We start from the raw sequence: 17,217 nt of genomic DNA on the forward strand, positions 1-17,217 counted from the left end.
TTGGTTCCTCGTGGCACATACGGATTGAGGCCGGTGGACTATTTGAAGACTGCGTGATTGCAAAGAAAACGTTTATATCATTTCATGTCGACATAACATACGTCATATTTCGTCGCTTTCAAGACATCGAGGCAGGTGGTGCCACTTCCAAATTGAAGCGTTTGTCAACTAAAACGTTATAGCCACCCGTCTAGATTCATTAGCAATTAATTCTCCGAAAAATTACGTCTTTTCTTATGTCTGAATATTGCAACTTCTGTTGATATTCATATTTAGACGGTCGGACCCCGCTTGGACGAATAAGGAACTGTTTAATAAAACGTAATTTCTTCCGCCAGCAGGGGTCACTTGATTTCAGAGACTGGGACCGCTCAAAATCTGATTATTTTGTTTAATCTTTGTCTGGAATAAAAAAATGTTGGCATAGTTTTCAAAGTAAATACATTTTAAAAATGCAGAAAACCCAAGGAAGGTGAATTGTATGTAACATCTAACTTGATAGGCCACACTTTAGAAGAATGGAAATGTACTTTTAGTACATTAATGTACAGTACCACTCAAATACATTGTAATTTCCAATATCATACTATGTGCAGGATCTATAAGGACCATCTGAATTAACAAAGTGTGAATGTACAGCACCTGTTCATAGCCATCAGTTTGGACCAGATAGGTACAACATTCTTTTAATAACAAAAACTGAAAATAACAATAAATTCACTTTAATAATTCAAATGAACATTGATAAATTATGAAGATAACTGGATTAGCGCTGATTTGAAGCATCTTGCTGTATTCTTCACAATCACTATGTGTCCTTGAACAACTCCTCCAGTCAGATTTGTAGTTAGATTAGGCTCCAACAGTAACAAAGTTAAAGACTGAAGTGGTTTCTGTGGGCATTGGGCAGAGAGCAACCAAAATATATACATTTCCTGAATCAGTTACTGTGGGCCAAAACGACTTCACTTCCTATTTTCTGTGGCCGTAGGCGCTGACTTCCTGCCCATCTCCCTGGCCCTCTCAGTTGCAGTCTCCACAGCGGTCATGGTGGCGGCCCTCACACCCCCCTGCTCCATGGCATGAAGCCCGAAGATAGTGGTGCCTCCTGGTGTACACACCTCCGAACGCAGTTGGGCTGGATGCTTCCCTGAGTCCCTCAACAACTGGCCTGCCCCCTAGAACAGGGAAGACAATTACACATTGAACAGAGATACAGAAGTACCTGTGCTAATATAATACAAATGAGGGCTGCTTTATGAAACCAAAAACTCACCAATACAGTCTGAGCAGCGATGCTATGGGCCAGAGCACTGGGCATGCCCATCTTCACCGCTCCCTCAGCCAGTGCCTCTGCAAACAGATACACCTGCAGGGCCAAGGACTCTCTGTTATAACCAGAACAACGTTACCCCTTTCCGTTTTGTCTTCTCCATCCCATCCCTCTCCCTCCCTCCATCTCTCCTATCTTCACCTCCATCCCTCTATCCAACTACTGCTCCGATAAGAGTTCAGTGTGTCAAATCGGAGGGCCTGTTGTCTGGACCTCTGGCAGTCTCTATGGGGGTGCCACAGGGTTCAATTCTCGGGCCGACTCTTCTCTGTATACATCAATGACGTCGCTCTCGCTGCTGGTGATTCTCTGATCTACCTCTACGCAGACGACACCATTCTGTATACTTCTGCCCCTTCTTTGGACACTGTGTTAACTAAGCTCCAGACGAGCTTCAATGCCATACAACTCTCCTTCCGTGGCCTCCAACTGCTCTTAAACACAAGTAAAACTAAATGCATGCTCTTCAACCGATTGCTGCCTGCACCTGCCCGCCCATCCAGCAACACTACTCTGGACGGATCTGACTTAGAATATGTGGACAACTACAAATACCTAGGTGTCTGGCTAGACTGTAAATTCTCCTTCCAGACTCACATTAAGCATCTCCAATTCAAAATTAAATCTAGAATTGGCTTCCTATTTCGCAACAAAGCATCCTTCACTCAGGCTGCCAAACATACCCTCGTAAAACTGACCATCCTACCGATCCTCGACTTCGGCAATGTAATTTACAAAATAGCCTCCAATACTCTACTCAAAAAATTGGATGCAGTCTATCACAGTGCCATCAGTTTTGTCACCAAAGCCCACTGCGACCTGTACGCTCTCGTTGGCTGGCCCTTGCTTCATATTGTCGCCAAACCCATTGGCTCCAGGTCATCTACAAGTCTTTCCTAGGTAAGGCCACGTCTTATCTTGGTTCACTAGTCACCATAACAGCACCCACCCATAGCACGTGCTCCAGCAGGTATATCTCACTGGTCACCCCCAAAGCCAATTCCTCCTTTGGGCGCCTTTGCTTCCAGTTCTCTGCTGCCAATGACTGAAATGAACTGCAAAAATCACTGAAGCTGGAGACTCATATCTCCCTCACTAACTTTAAGCACCAGCTGTCAGAGCAGCTCACAGATCACTGCACCTGTACATGGCCCATCTGTAAATAGTCCATCCAACTACCTCATCCCCATACTGTTTTTATTTATTTTAATTGTTTTGTTGCACCCCAGTATCTCTACTTGCACATTCATCTTCTGCACATCTATCACTCCAGTGTTTAATTGGTATATTGTAATTACTTCACCACCATGGCCTATTTATTGCCTTATCTTACCTCATTTGCACACACCGTATATAGACTTTTTCTACTGTATGTTTGTTTATTCCATGTGTAACTCTGTGTTGTTGTATGTGTCGAACTGCTTTGCTTTATCTTGGCCAGGTCGCAGTTGTAAAACTAGCCTACCTGGTTAAATAAAGGTGAAATAAAATACATTTTAAAAATCCCTCCATCCTTGATTCATTTTACATTTACATTTCAGTAGACACTCTTATCCATAGCGACTTACAATGAGGGAAAATTCAATAGATTAGGCCCTTCAAACTCAACTCTGGACCTTGAAGCCAGTACCACTGCATTTTTCCCATTGTTGGCCTCCAGTCAGGGACTGACTTAGACCTAGGACACCAAGTGTGTGCAACTAATTATCAGGTAGAACAGACAACCAGCAGGCTTTGGAACTCGTAGGGTAAGAGTTGAATATCCTTGGTTAGGCCATCCCTCCTCCTCCCACTCACAAAGGCCACCCCGCTGCCACTGAGCCCAGTGTGGATGTCTATCCAGGCCTCGGGCCCCTCCTCCACCAGGCCACAGTGTTGAAGCAGTGAGCGGAGCAGATCCCCGTCCTCTTGCCGCGCCCACGTCCCCCGCGAGAACAATAGTGCCCCTTGCTGGACCAGACAGGGAAGGTTTGGCATCAGTCTCAAAACCACTGTGTCAAATGGCAGGAGCTGGAGGAGAGGGGGAGGGAGATGAGAGAAGGAGGGCGAGAGGGACAGCGGTGTTCGGATGGATGGATGGAGGAGGAAGAAGAAGAGAAGAAAGAGGGCATGTGACAGAGACCAAAACACAAAATTATACAATTATGGTCTTTTGCTTTATTGCTCAAAATGTTCTTGTCTTTTTCTTGTCTGAAAAGAAAATCGCCAGGAATGTCTATCAGATATCTGATCAACCAATAAAGCAACTCAAGTTACTCAGGTTACTAAGCAATAGTTTAAAAACCCTCATCTGGACTCACCCCCTGAAGCGTTGCCAAGGTTACACCTGCTGCCACGGAGACGATGATGTGTTTCCGGGTGACGTGGTCTGTGATCTCACTGAGAATGGTTGTGATGAGGTGTGGTTTGACTGCCACGAACACCAAGTCACAGCTACTGACCAGCTCTGCATTGGAATGGGTGACAGCCACCCCCAACTCCTGAAATAAAATGAAAACAGAGGTGAATGGTAACTCTGCGCACACACACACACACACACACACACACACACTTGTCGAGCAATAGATTAATCAATGCAAATACAGTGATTGACATGAGCTGACGGGGGTGGAGAGAAAAGAAGTGTGTGTGGGAAAAAATAGGAGGACTATGTACCTGAAAGCGACCAAAGTTCCTTGCGGAGGGTGCGCTCACTTTAACATTGCTGGAAGGGACATCTCCTGCAATTAAACATCCTGCAAGTTTTTGGGGGCATGTGAAGAGTCACACACACACCAGGGTTGGGGTCAATTCTAATTGAAGGCAGTCAATTCTAATTGAAGGCAGTTAATTCAGGTAAACTGAAATTTCCAATTCAATATTTGAAAAAAGGGCATCTACTTTCAATGACTTCTCAATTAACTGAAAAGGAGAAGCTATTTATGTAAGAAGTTTTTACAGATTGGAATTTTATATTCAAATCACTTCCTGAATTGACCGACTTCATTTCTAATATACCCCAACCCTGACACACACACTAGATTACCTTGGCTATCCAGTAGGCCATGTTACCCTGATGAAGACACACACACTATATTCTCCCTGTTGACCTACCAGACTGCAGGACTCCCTTGGCTATCCCGTAGGCCATGTTGCCTGCCCCGATGAAGCCGATTCTCAGGTTAGAGTCCATCTCAGGAGGTGTCTCTGGGTCTGACTTGATCTGCATGGGGGGCAAAGATAAATCCCTAGTCATACCAATGAACCATAACAGGGGCATCAATGATTATAATGACATGATCGCTTGCGTCTCAAATGGCACACTATAAAGTGTACTACTTTAGATATGGGCTCATAGTGGGGCAGCAGGTAGCCTAGCGGTTAAAGTGTTGGGACAGTAAGGTTGCTTGTTTGAATGCCTGAGCCGGCAAAGTGGAAAAATGTGCCATTCTGTCCTTGAGCAAGGCAGTTAACCCCCACAACAAATGCTCCCTGGGTGCTGATGACGTCGAGTAAGGTAGTCCCCGCACCTCTCTGATTCAGAGGGGTTGGGTTAAATGCGGAAGACACATTTCAGTTAAATGCATTCAGTTGTGCAGCTGACTAGGTATCCCCCTTTCCCTTAGGGTTCGGGTCAAAAGTAGTGCACTGTATAGGGGATACAGTGCCAGGGCACAGACAACATAATCATGGGCTTGACATCTGGGCAATGGTAAGAAATCAAATTAGTCCATTGCCTACAATGACATCCACAGTAGAATGATCATGCAACAACTGAGCAGCAGTTGCTTCTTCTTCAGAATCTTCTGTCTCTTCGTCATGCACTGTAGGCTTAGGCCTATTCCGAATACGAACAGGGCCGCTGTTGGTGCCATGCGAGCGGCTCCATGTTTCAGATTCATCCATGATTGATTGCATAGTTGTTGCATATTGTGGGAAACATATTGTGGGAAACGAGTAAATTTCACTGTTTGCTGGTTGTTATTACAGCTATAATACGATGTCTTGATAACTTTCCATCGGTGCCTTATCTGGTCAATTGATCTGTGATACCCGGCCTGTTTCATTCTCTTCTCTGCTACCTTGAACAACTTCAGGTTTCAAACCTTTCGACCGTCCAAGTGCTTCGCTATGTCCAGTTCCCTTAAAACTTTTAACATATATTCAGTCTCCTCCGAGTCCCAGAAGTATTTTTTCATGGCAGACATTTTTTACAATTCGTTTTTTAGGCTGTGATATGTAGTGATAAAATTATAATATTGATCTGTCCGAATGGTTCTCGATCGGATTATACACATTCCACCTACGCTTTGCTGGGGTCGTCACTAGTTACCAACGCCACAAAGTCATACATTTCCTATTTCGAAAATGTATCTTCTTAAAATCTGATTTTAAACCTAACCCTAATCTTAAACACACTGCTAACCTTATGCCTAACCCTAACCTTAAATTAAGAACACATTTTTATTTAAAATAATAAAATAATATTAAAGATATAGGCTGTTGACTTTGTGGTTGTGGTAACTACTGGAAACACTTTACTGCCGGAACAATAACAAATAAACTTCCGGTTTCAGCCTTCATAATAAAACCTCTCAAATAGGCCATAAACCATTATTTTATTAAACGTTTAAATAACACGTTAAGAAAACTGATTTGATAAATACCTATTGGTCAATATGTTACGATATTGGTATAATAAGAAAAATGTAACAAATGTTAACACAAAAAAATATGTATATATTTTAAGACATCCCTCATTCAGACCTCTTGGTGTAAGAGCTAATCTCCTGACAAATGTATGGCCACATTAGAGATACATATTTCCCACAGATCACACAGACCCACAAAGAATGTGAAAACAACTCAAGCATTGATAAAATCCCATATCTGTTAGGCGAAATACCGCAGTGTGAAATCACAGCAGAAAGATTTGTGGCCACGAAAAAGGGCAACCAGAGAAGCACAAACCAATATTTATCTTCCCCTACTATTCGTACTACAACTATTTCCACATTGTAAAAACATGTACATAGCTGATAATACAACTCTTGAAATGTCTAAAACATTTACGAGTGCAATATTTAAGCAATAAGGCACGAGGGTGTGTAAGGGCTGTTCTTAGGCAATACGCAATTCAGGGCTCGAACCACCCAGTTTATAATTACTGTTAAACTATAATAGTTTGTTGTTGTTGTTGCGGATTTGTGTCTTCTCACCTTTGTTTGTTTATTTCACTCGCGTTGGCAACATAAACACGTTTCCCATGCCAATAAAGCCCCTTTGAATTCAATTGCTAACTAGGTGTTGGACTTACAGTACGAACACAAATCGTCGGGCTCACACACGTGTGCTTTTACAACTAGAACTAGAACTACATCAAGCTGCTAGCTACTACAGCTCAACACTTTAACTAACTATGTAGCTAGCTAGCCTATGATTCAAATTGAGGTCACTTTATTTGAGATATATATGCATTATACAGTTGCCTAGTTATGGTTACCTTCAATCAAATCCAGGGATTTTGTAGAGGCTTTGAGCTCAACTGACTCACGAGTCCTCCTGTCTGAGCAACTTGCTGCACATGATCTGATCTGTATATCATCTCAACTTCAGTCATATGTACCATAAAGGACACATATGATGGAAAGATCTACGAATCTGCCAAAACTCAAAGGGACAATTGGCCAATCATCAAACAAGAAGTCAACCTGTTCCTGGTTGTGTATCTCGCGAGATCCAGAAAGACGCTGATCCGATTGGCTGTTTCATTGTACCATTTAAAACAGATGAATATGGATGAAAGAAATGAAAGGGTTCTCATTCAAATCAGCTGGGGTTGGCTCATCAGAATCAACGAACGATTGTACCAGCGGAAATCCAACGAAACAACAGAAGTACAAATACATTTTGAGGTAATTTAGCATAACTAACAACTTTTGAATTTGGTAGTCTGTCATTACCATTTTGCTTTGCTTCAATGGTGGTTTTTAAGCAAATAGTTTATTTTCATTAACTAGATTCGGACTTTTCAAAATGGAAAATAAAACGTGCACACGGTAGTATCGCCTGTTTAGTTCAATGCAATGATTCCAAATAATATTTTACCGTCTGCATGTTCGGCCACACCGCCTGTCACCTGTGCAGCGCAGGTTCAGAGAGGGCGTTGCATCTGACATTTACATTTGTTTGAGTCGAAGTCGGTCCATAATGAATTGAATAACATATGCCCCTCATAATAAAAAGCAGTGGGCTTTGATCCCCGGTTGTCTACGCTAGTTTCTCGCTGAGCTAAAGCTTAGGCATTTTAATGGAGACTTAATGCACGTCTTCAGCTGTCAGGCCAAGTCAATCAACCAAGCGTGTTTTACCCAACCACCATTGCTCAACTTGTCTGTCACTGACATTGCAAGTTTGAATGTACACATTCGAACTTCATATGTACATATCCTCCCTGTGTAGCCTACTTTCTCCAGCACTCCGATGGCTCCGCCGGTGATGGGCCTTATACTGCTGCTGGTCTGCGTGTTTGCCTCCCGGTGTGGTCCAGTAAGCGGTTTATTTGACTGGTTGAAGCAGACGCAGCCAGGGGCTCCAGTCCTCGCCCCTTCACTGGTCCCTGGACTACCAGAGGGAGATGCCCAACCGTTCGAGATGACGGTAGTCGATGAAAAGTTCCTAGCAGAGGCAAAAAATATGGAGCTCAGCCCGTTGGACAGCTGTCATTACCGGGTAATGTATTGGACAGTTATTCTCTACACAACATTAGTCCGGTCTTCTCGCTTAGATAACTATCTGTGTTTCAACCATTATGAATATGGTCTATGAACCCTTGGCTGAGCAATCATGCATGATGATGCATCCTACTGTCATTCTTTCCCAAATGAAGTTTGGGCTATATGTCTACCTAACAACTATTTATTTCACCAGGCAGTGACACTGAAGCATAATGGCTTTATAGGCATGTTCATGGGCATGTTCATGGGCATCACAGCACCTCAGAGAATTTGCAGGGCAGCTCCACTCATCAGTTTAATGCATTTATTTCAATCAAATTGACTTCATATTGATCATCAGCCAGTAGAAAAAGTGTCCCTCTCCCTCCAGGTGGTTGCCCAGCTGAAGTCGACCTGCGCTAGCCTATCAGAGGAGCAGCTGGCCAAACTGGGTGTTGTCCTGTTCAACTGCCAGGCAGAGGTGGAGGGGCGTAGGACGTACCCCTGCACTGAGGACATGGTATGCTCCGAGATGTATAATTTGTTCCGGCTAAGCGATATCTAGGAACTTTTTTTCTTTTTTTAATCAATTGTTTTGGGAGTCAAGTTGTTTGAATGTTAATACAGTTCTGTCCTAATCACTGATGCTAGAGGACTTGGTGGGTTGAAGGCAGAATTGTTAGAGTGCCATATTTTCATATTGGAAGGCTCTGTCCTCTTCCCAGTCTGAATCTGGGTCATTTGTATTAGGGCATACTGTAGCAAATAGTTTTTAAATGATTTGTAATGGAAAAACAGTATTATTGGAGAACTTCAGGTAGTGCCTCCCGCTTCACTTGGTTCTGTTTAATTTTGTGCCTGAGCTCGACCCAGTTTGCATGCACAGCACTGAAGCTGATTTCATAGTCTCTCTACAGTATGTTCACCCTCTTCTCCTGCCAGACCCTAAAGCAGTGCACAGTGGACATGGACTCTGACACGTGGAATGCTTACCACATAGTGAGCAACCGGGCACGCTCCGTGTGTTACGCCACCCGTCAGCAGCACTTCCGCCGCCGGGCCGAGCTCACCGTCAACGCGCTAATCTCTACAGCAACCAGCCAACTGGACGCCATGAAGGACCTGAAGGTCAGTTGTCTTTGTGTCAATCTCTCCCTTGTTCTGCCCCCCCTTCTCACTCTTTTTCCCCTTCTATTTCAAAGGGAGAGGTCTGTTTTTCCTTATATTTTCTGTCATAATATGTGGACTTGAATGTCTCTGCTGTGTTCCACAACAGGAGGGTCAGCTGGAGCTGAAGGATCTGACTTCGGCCTCCCTGGAGAGGCTGCTGAAGGGTCACAGTGCCCTGGTGGCCCAGCAGGGGGCACTGTGGGAGGGCCAGGAGCAGCTGGAGACCTCGCTCTCGTCTAACCTGGAGCGTCTGGGCCAGGAGAAGGCCCTCATTGCCTCCGGACAGGAACTGGTGGCCCAGCTCATCCAGGGAATCACAAACAGGATGGGTAAGAGGAGATGCATGCACACGGTTTGTTCACAGCCTTAATCCATGATAATACCAAATATTTTTTATAACTAAACCAAGATAGACCACAGACTGTCATTTCCTGTGGAAACAAATGAGTCATAGTGGGCAGAACAAGCAAGGAGGTGAGCAGAGCCAAGCACGAGCTAGCGAGATCCTATTGGCGCATTCTAGCATGCATCTGCATATTTCCGTTAGGGAATGCCTACTCTGAAGTGTGTGTGCAATAACTAAATTTGTCTTTGCCCACCTTAACAAGGTGATTTTAAAATAACTTTTGCAAAGGGTAAAGTCTACAAAACTAGTCCACTCTGTTCATAACAGATTGTAGTTTTGCGAACAGAACTGAGAATGTTTAATCTATGAGAAAATATGCAGAATGTCAGCCAAAATCCATCTTGTTCCATCTTCTCCTGCTGCTGGCAAGCACTCACTACCATATTTGGTAGTGATTAGAAAAGCCAAGCGGTTGCTTCATTTATATATCCAGTGAAATATCTGTCTCATTGTTCTCTGTGATGATAATACTCTTGTTCACTCCTAGCACTTTCTCTCTCACATGCTCTTATGTGACGTTGCTCTCTTTGTCAACACTGTTTGGTCTGTTTTTGTTCTGCGCTCCCCGACTTGTTAAAAAAATGCTTGTGAGATCATGTTCACTTCATGTCCCCTACCTCCCTTCTAGAGAATGTTAGTGAGCAGCTAAAGGATCAAAGGTCAGAGGTTCAGGAGGGTCATAAGGCCCTTCTGGATGACCTTGCTGAGGTCAGTGGGCGCGCAAAGGACATCTATAGCAAAATGGGTAAGATGCGCATGCACACACCATGCAAAGCAATGTGTATGTTCATCACACTAACTTGTAATTTGGGATAAATCTACTGATTCTGGATAAATGCAATGAATGATCTGGATTTGGTTGCAAATGCTACTTATTGATTTAATTAAATGTGTTTGACAGCTTGAGATGCATCGCAAGATACATTATCTAGGTTTTGATGTCTAGTACAATTTTATTAATTTGTTAAATACTTTAAACTGCATTCTAATGTTGACTGCTTAAAGAAACCATTATCAAGTGAAGTGCTTTATGCATGCTCAGGTTTTGGGTCTCAGGGGCTGCCTGAGTGGAAATTTAAAATGGAAGTTATGGAACTCCCTCACGTGGTTCCTTTTTATGGGGAAAAATCCTCAATGAAACGGACATTAGGCTACATGTGGAGAGTTATACGTTTGCCTCTGTTGGCCATCAAGTAGTCTATCAATGTATATGCCATTTGATACAATAACTATGTTGAAATGACTATCACTGGAGTCATTGCAAATAAATGTGTGCCACTTGTGTAGCCTATGTGGAGCTGGCAAACCAATTTAATAAATAGCCTAAAACTTCAGTTTATTGTTGTAGCCTTGTGTTGTTTTGAACATATTAGATTGACAGGAAGTCAGATTAGGCTACAGGTAAAATCTTTGAGGTCAAGATGGAGAATGTGACTCAATATTTAATGCACTTTAACCTAAATTGCCATTTTCTGTAGTCTCATAAATAATGATTCTGGCGAGTGGCAACACTAACAAACAGGAGCTGTCAAATTGTACTTTTGGTTTCAGGGTCTGCTTTCAAAATACCAAAACATGCTGTTGAAGTTATTTATGCAGGTTTAAATGACATGATACACTATTTGAAAATGTAATTGTTTTAGCTAATTTGACAGTTTTTATCAATGATTTAGTGAAATTCTGGTATCTTTAATTGTATGGATCTGATCATTTGTTTTTCTCCTTGTCTCCATGGGAATGTGATCTCAGACCACAGTATGTCTGGTTTCCTGCAGTATCAGAAACTGACAGCTCAGTACTACATGGATCTCATGGGAAAACTGGAACGCATGAATGGAACCCTGGGAACCATGCTGCGTTACCTTGACAACATGCAGCGTTGTCTAGAAGAGAGGCTTCATATTATCCAGGGTTACCTGGGCTGGGCAGGTAGTGTGTGTGTATATATATATATATATATATTAATGCTCAAAAAAATAAAGGGAACACTTAAACAACACAATGTAACTCTTAAGTCAATCACACTTCTGTGAAATCAAACTGTCCACTTAAGAAGCAACACTGATTGACAATAAATTTCACATGCTGTTGTGCAAATGGGATAGACTACTCCTAATGCAAGACCATGCTGGACCTCATGTGGCTGGAGTGTCAGCAGTTCCTGCAAGAGGAAGGCATTGATGCTATGGACTGGCCCTGAACCCAATTGAGCACATCTGGGACATCATGTCTCGCTCCATCCACCAACTCCACGTTGCACCACAGACTGTCCAGGAGTTGGCGGCTGCTTCAGTCCAGGTCTGGGAGGAGACCATCCGCCACCTCATCAGGAGCATGCCCAGGCATTGTAGGGTGGTCATACAGGCACGTGGAGGCCACACACACTACTGAGCCTCATTTTGACTTGTTTAACTTGTAGTGTGGTTTTCCACTTTAATTTTGAGTGTGACTCCAAATCCAGACCTCCATGGGTTGATACATTTGATTTCCATTGATAATTTTTGTGTGATTTTGTTGTCAGCACATTCAACTATGTAAAGAAAAAGTATTCAATAAGAATATTTCATTCAGATCTAGGATGTGTTATTTTAGTGTTCCCTTTATTTTTTTGAGCAGTGTGTGTGTATATTTCAAATCAAATGTATTTATATAGCCCTTCGTACATCAGCTGATATCTCAAAGTGCTGTACAGAAACCCACCCTAAAACCCCAAACAGCAAGCAATGCAGGTGTAGAAGCACGGGTACAGACCAGGTACACAACTTTAGACCACCAGATTCATTCAAGGTCAACAGATATCTTCTTTTGCAGTGAGAATGAACATTTTAATCTTAGGTCCTTCATCAGTTACACACATTTTTCAGTAAATTTCCCTCTGTGTTTCTGTCCAGCAGGTCTAAGTCTGGCTGCGGTATGGACGTGTGTGGTGCATGCTGGGTACTTTCTGCTGTGTGCGGTGGTACTGACGTTCCTGCGCTGTCCGTCCTTCTCCCGAGCCATGCTGCTCTTCACGGTCCCGCTCAACGCTGTGGCTGAGGTCAACCAACAGCCTGCCCTGGACCTGCCCAGTCTCAGCATGCTGCTGCTCACACTGTCACTAGGTACGGGAAGGGTTTTGTGTGTGTTGCTGCCCCTCTCACTGGAAACCACAAGGATTTTTAAAATTTCAAATTTTTTCTCTCACCCTGTCACTCATGACTGACTGGGATATTAATTATTAGAAGTCTTATTGGTGATGTGGACTATTGTGATGTCATTACCCTCTCCTCAGGCTACTGGTTGGCGATGCAGGTGTTGTGGGCGTGTTCTCAGATGAGAGGAAAGAAGATCCCCAGTCAGAAGACCCTGGAACCAGAAAGCCACCACTACCTCCACTCCTGCGGCCCATCCTCCTCCACCCCACAGAGGTGAGTGACAGTAGGGTAGCTCCAGAATTGAATTACATTTGACTAATAGATTTGCTAATAAACCCTGTATCACAAGATGTGCATTTACCAGAGGAAAACTCATGAAAGCGTAAATGAAAGTACTTATTTTCAAAGTGGCCCTCGCCGGTAATGGGTGGTTACTGCTAATTATGTGAACTGACCAAGTTTGATATAATGTAGCTGATACTTCGCTCTCTCTTCTCCATACTCTCAGAGATGAGCTGGATGGTCTCATGGAGCAAATAGACCTGCTGGATCAGGACAGCTTCATGACTGGTGTGTAACACACACTACAAATGGACCATGCTCTCTTCAGAATTCCTCTCAAAATGAATGGAAAACACTATTCTCTTGGCTGTTATTTATTTTTCTAATCATTTCCAGGTGACCCCTGCATAGCAGCATTGTCTCCCTCCCATGCCCACTACATGACTGAGGCCAGGTTTGTGCCTGTGGGCTCACTGAACCACTCTACTCCCAGGTTGAAGTGTCGGCCTAGTCTCTCTGCGGTGAGCATGAATATAGCAGACGAATGTCCTTAAGGGAGATGGAGGGTATTAGTGTCATACTCTGATGGACCTAGTTAGTTATGAACCAGTAGGTTTATGTAGATTACTTACTAAATGTAATTAGGTTACTAGTTACTTGGCCAAAGATCTAATCTAACTTTTGTATTACTCATTGATTACTTTTAGGTGACTTTCCCCATAAGAGGCACAGGTTTGTAGCTGGCACAGTCATAAAATCTGATTATGAAACTTAACCTTACCCACACTGCTAACCCTAATGGTTAGGAAATGAGGGTATATACACGTGTGGTTAGGGTTAGCTACACATCAGTGCCATTTAAGATTAGCTTTTTTTTCATGAGCATGGCCTTATTTCTATTACAGCATATTGGTTGACTTTCTTTCACCCAGTTCAATGTAACAGTGATTGGTTTAGGCTCGTACATGATACTCACATTTTCCCTATACTCATCATGTGGTTGCTACAACCTAGCCTATGAATGACCGTATACATTGTAGGTGCATACAGGTCGAGATACATTTGAGGTAACAACATACTCTGCATGGCTAATAGAACTAGCGCATTAGTAAACCCGCTACATTCATGCAGTAACGTTAGTGTACAGTCAGTAAGCAGTTACACTGGTGGGCCCCAGGTGGCAATAAATTAGTCAAACCAAAAGCTTACCTTGACATGGAAGAGTTCCAGTGTTGGAAAGTCATAGCCAGCTAGCTAACATAACATCCTTCTGTTTGAGCAGGGTGTTTCAGTAGGATAAACTAGCTATCTGCATTTACTAGCTAAGTAAGTGAAAGACACTTGCTGCTTCATTTTGGTAGAATTAATTTGTTAAACTGTTCTACTGTCTTTCTCTCTGTCAACTACTCATTACATTTGTATGTTCTGCAGTGCTAGCTAGCTGCAGCTTATGCTTTCAGTACTAGATACATTTTTGGATCCTTTGATTGGGTGGGCAACATGTCAGTTCATGATGCAAGAACTCTGATAGGTTGGAGGATGTCCTACGGAAGTTGTCATAATTACTGTGTTCTCATGGGTGAGAACCATGAGCCTCTTCGGTTTTGTATTGAAGTCAATGTACCCAGAGGAGGACTGAAGCTAGGTGTCCTCCGGCTACACCATGGTGTTACCCTAGAGGGCTGTTGAGGCTACTGTAGACCTTTTCAAAATAGTGTTTTAATCAATTATTGGGTGATGAGATTTTATATTTAGTATAGTCGTATCTAAAGAGTAACTTAATTTGTATTTTTATGAAATTCACTGAGGATGGTCCTCTGAGGAGCCTCCACTGCTACACATACAGATTATTATTGGCTCTGTCATTACTGACATACTGTTTTTAGATTGGTAGGCTATTCTTGACATTTTGTGTTCTGATTGGCAGGCTGTCCTAGGTCTGCCCCAAAAGAACCTGGGAGGAATGATGGATGCAGTGAGCAAATCACGGAGCGCCAGCCCCAACCAATCCCTGGCCAGCAACAGGTTAGCGTTCTAACCAACCCGATACGTTTAGCAGGTTCAAGCATCAACTCTGTATGCAATGTTTGACCTTTATACAGTGTGTGACTTAGTAAAACCAACTGATACACCTGTACTGTATGTATAGCTAGGTGTGTGTGCTCATAGTTTCTATAGGTGTGAGAAGTTGACTTTTTATATCAATTATACTGCCTGGCTTACCTTGCTACAACTAACGATGATTGTGTCATCAGATCTCATTATGCCACACCTATGTGATTAGCGGGACCAGGGATTACTTGTGTGCATTGTGAGAATTACGCTGCCTGATTTATTTTAGTACAACCAATGACATACAGAATTACTTTGCCACACCTCATACAATGTTTATAGAGGAAGAAACGTTTACTACTGTGGTGCTAGCCTTGTACAGCTAGTAGATTGGTTTGATCAGAGGTATTTGATACAAGTTGGACTAGTTCTGGAGGCCAATCAACTCCATTGTTCTCACCATTGTGACCAGGACAAGAGGACAGGCTGTGTTTTCAGACTACATTGCAGTTGGGCTGTGCAGAATCCTTGATCTACAAATCACCTTGGATCTGAAATAACTATTCATTATGTGTCCAAGATGAGTTCTGCACCTTGCCTTGCTCAAACTGATCCCCCTCAAAAGTGTAGATTTATTTTCCTCCCTTCCCCCTCTCTCTCCTCTTGTCCCCTGGCAGCTCTGTGTCTGGTCGTCAGCTGTGTAATGGCACTACCAGGATGGGACAGCAATGTAAGAAGAGGGCGGTGCTGGGACAGGAGTACTGCCACGTCCATGAGGGTGGCTATACCTCCTACAACTGCCTCTGAATAACACTGTCTTCCAAATGGTACCCTATTCCCAATATAGTGCACTACTTTTGACCAGGGCCATAGGGCTCTTCTCAAAAGTAGTGCATTATGTAGGGAATAGCCTGCCATTTGAATGCACACCCTGCTTCCCCTCTCCCTGCTACCCCCACCCTTCCTCCATCCACCAGGGACAAGTTCAGTAAGAGAAAACGTTTTGAAATGAGAAATTGTACCAATAAGAACAGATTTTTGTTGCAAAACGTTTTGCTAGTGTACCCAACTGAACACCCTCCCAGAATGACCAGGAAGTACTTGGGCTATTCTTTTATTTTAACGTTTGTTTAATCAGGCTGTTACCCTGACAGTAAGAGAAACCATGGTATCTCTGTCTAAAGCAATGCCCAGTTGTCATGTGTATGAACTGTATGTCTGGATGAAAGCGCGTGCCTGTGACATCCTGTAGTAGGATACTCCCTGGCTATAAATGTGAAAGTAATGTGATAAGGCTGATGTCACTGAATTCTACAAGGGTTTATGCAGGCAGGATTGTTTGCTTTTATCATGATTTATGGACCCTGTGTGTACATGATACTGACTTTTTATTTTTTAGGGTGTGTAGATTTGTCATTTGCGTCCAAGTTATGTAGAGGATAAAGGAGGAGAATTATAACTTTCTCTTAAGATTAATTTTCCTTGAGTCATGTATTGATGTCATTGAGAGACTTAGTGAAATTTCACGTAAATGGAAGTTAAGATTTGCCCATAAAGCACTAAATTGCACTCATAAATGACTCCGACTTGACTAACGGTTGGGAATATTATTTGTGTTTTTCTGATCTTAAATGTATTTTTTTAAGCTGCCTGTCAAAGGCAAGTGTTTTAGTATGAAGGGCATATCTATTGTTTAGATTTGTTTAAATTAATAATAAAATATCAGTAATGCAAAGTTTGAACATTTCTGTGTGAAATGCATATTTAATATCAAAATGAATTGGTCGCGCACACCGATATGCAGGTGCAGTGAAATGATTGTTACTAGCTCCAATAGTGAAGTAGAATGACAATGGAAACTGTCAAAGTAGTACATTTTATGTCGACATGGAAATAAAGCAAAGGGGACAATTCAATAATCAGGAGAATTAGGGGGTCATTTCCTGGACACAGATTAAGCCTAATCCTGGACTAAAAAGCACTTTCAATGAAGATTCTTTGAGTATGCCTTTGAGATTAAGCCTAGCCCTGAACTGTCTGGGAGACCAGCCCTAGAATTCATTGTTCGGTGTTCTACACCAGCAAAGGAATGCGTGGTAGCCTGTGTACCAGTCTGTGAACATTCTACTCCTTGCACTCCTATAC

At 42.8% G+C, this 17,217-nt stretch overlaps 2 protein-coding genes across 8 annotated transcripts; one reads left to right on the forward strand and one right to left on the reverse strand.

Annotated features, from left to right (window-relative positions):
* Positions 1-645: 645 nt before the first annotated feature.
* pycr3 (pyrroline-5-carboxylate reductase 3) lies at positions 646-6,959 on the reverse strand. 6 transcript variants are annotated; one of them, XM_031785751.1, is made up of 7 exons: positions 5,054-5,415; positions 4,427-4,535; positions 3,989-4,068; positions 3,634-3,813; positions 3,131-3,343; positions 1,277-1,369; positions 646-1,178 (listed from the first exon to the last, which is right to left on the reverse strand). In XM_031785751.1, the coding sequence occupies exons 1-7, from the start codon at positions 5,228-5,230 to the stop codon at positions 966-968; spliced, it is 1,065 nt and encodes a 354-aa protein (XP_031641611.1). In that variant the 5' UTR covers positions 5,231-5,415; the 3' UTR covers positions 646-965. The 6 variants fall into 6 exon arrangements, with proteins under 6 accessions (XP_031641611.1, XP_031641612.1, XP_031641613.1 ...); XM_031785752.1 differs by having other exon boundaries at positions 3,989-4,053; positions 5,054-5,389; XM_031785753.1 differs by lacking the exon at positions 5,054-5,415 and adding an exon at positions 6,816-6,959 and having other exon boundaries at positions 671-1,178.
* A 132-nt stretch (positions 6,960-7,091) lies between these two features.
* Positions 7,092-16,811, forward strand: bmb (brambleberry). Of its 2 annotated transcripts, none has more exons than XM_020473477.2 (13): positions 7,092-7,227; positions 7,775-8,044; positions 8,420-8,548; positions 8,971-9,156; positions 9,305-9,527; positions 10,233-10,349; positions 11,354-11,533; positions 12,499-12,705; positions 12,876-13,011; positions 13,247-13,308; positions 13,417-13,541; positions 14,948-15,045; positions 15,750-16,810. In XM_020473477.2, exons 1-13 carry the CDS (start codon positions 7,102-7,104, stop codon positions 15,877-15,879), a joined length of 1,989 nt encoding a protein of 662 aa, XP_020329066.1. In that variant the 5' UTR covers positions 7,092-7,101; the 3' UTR covers positions 15,880-16,810. The 2 variants fall into 2 exon arrangements, with proteins under 2 accessions (XP_020329066.1, XP_020329065.1); XM_020473476.2 differs by having other exon boundaries at positions 7,093-7,227; positions 12,496-12,705; positions 15,750-16,811.
* The last annotated feature ends 406 nt before the right edge of the window (positions 16,812-17,217 follow it).

This window comes from Oncorhynchus kisutch, linkage group LG13 (assembly GCF_002021735.2).
Source record: "Oncorhynchus kisutch isolate 150728-3 linkage group LG13, Okis_V2, whole genome shotgun sequence".
NCBI lineage: Eukaryota > Metazoa > Chordata > Actinopteri > Salmoniformes > Salmonidae > Oncorhynchus > Oncorhynchus kisutch.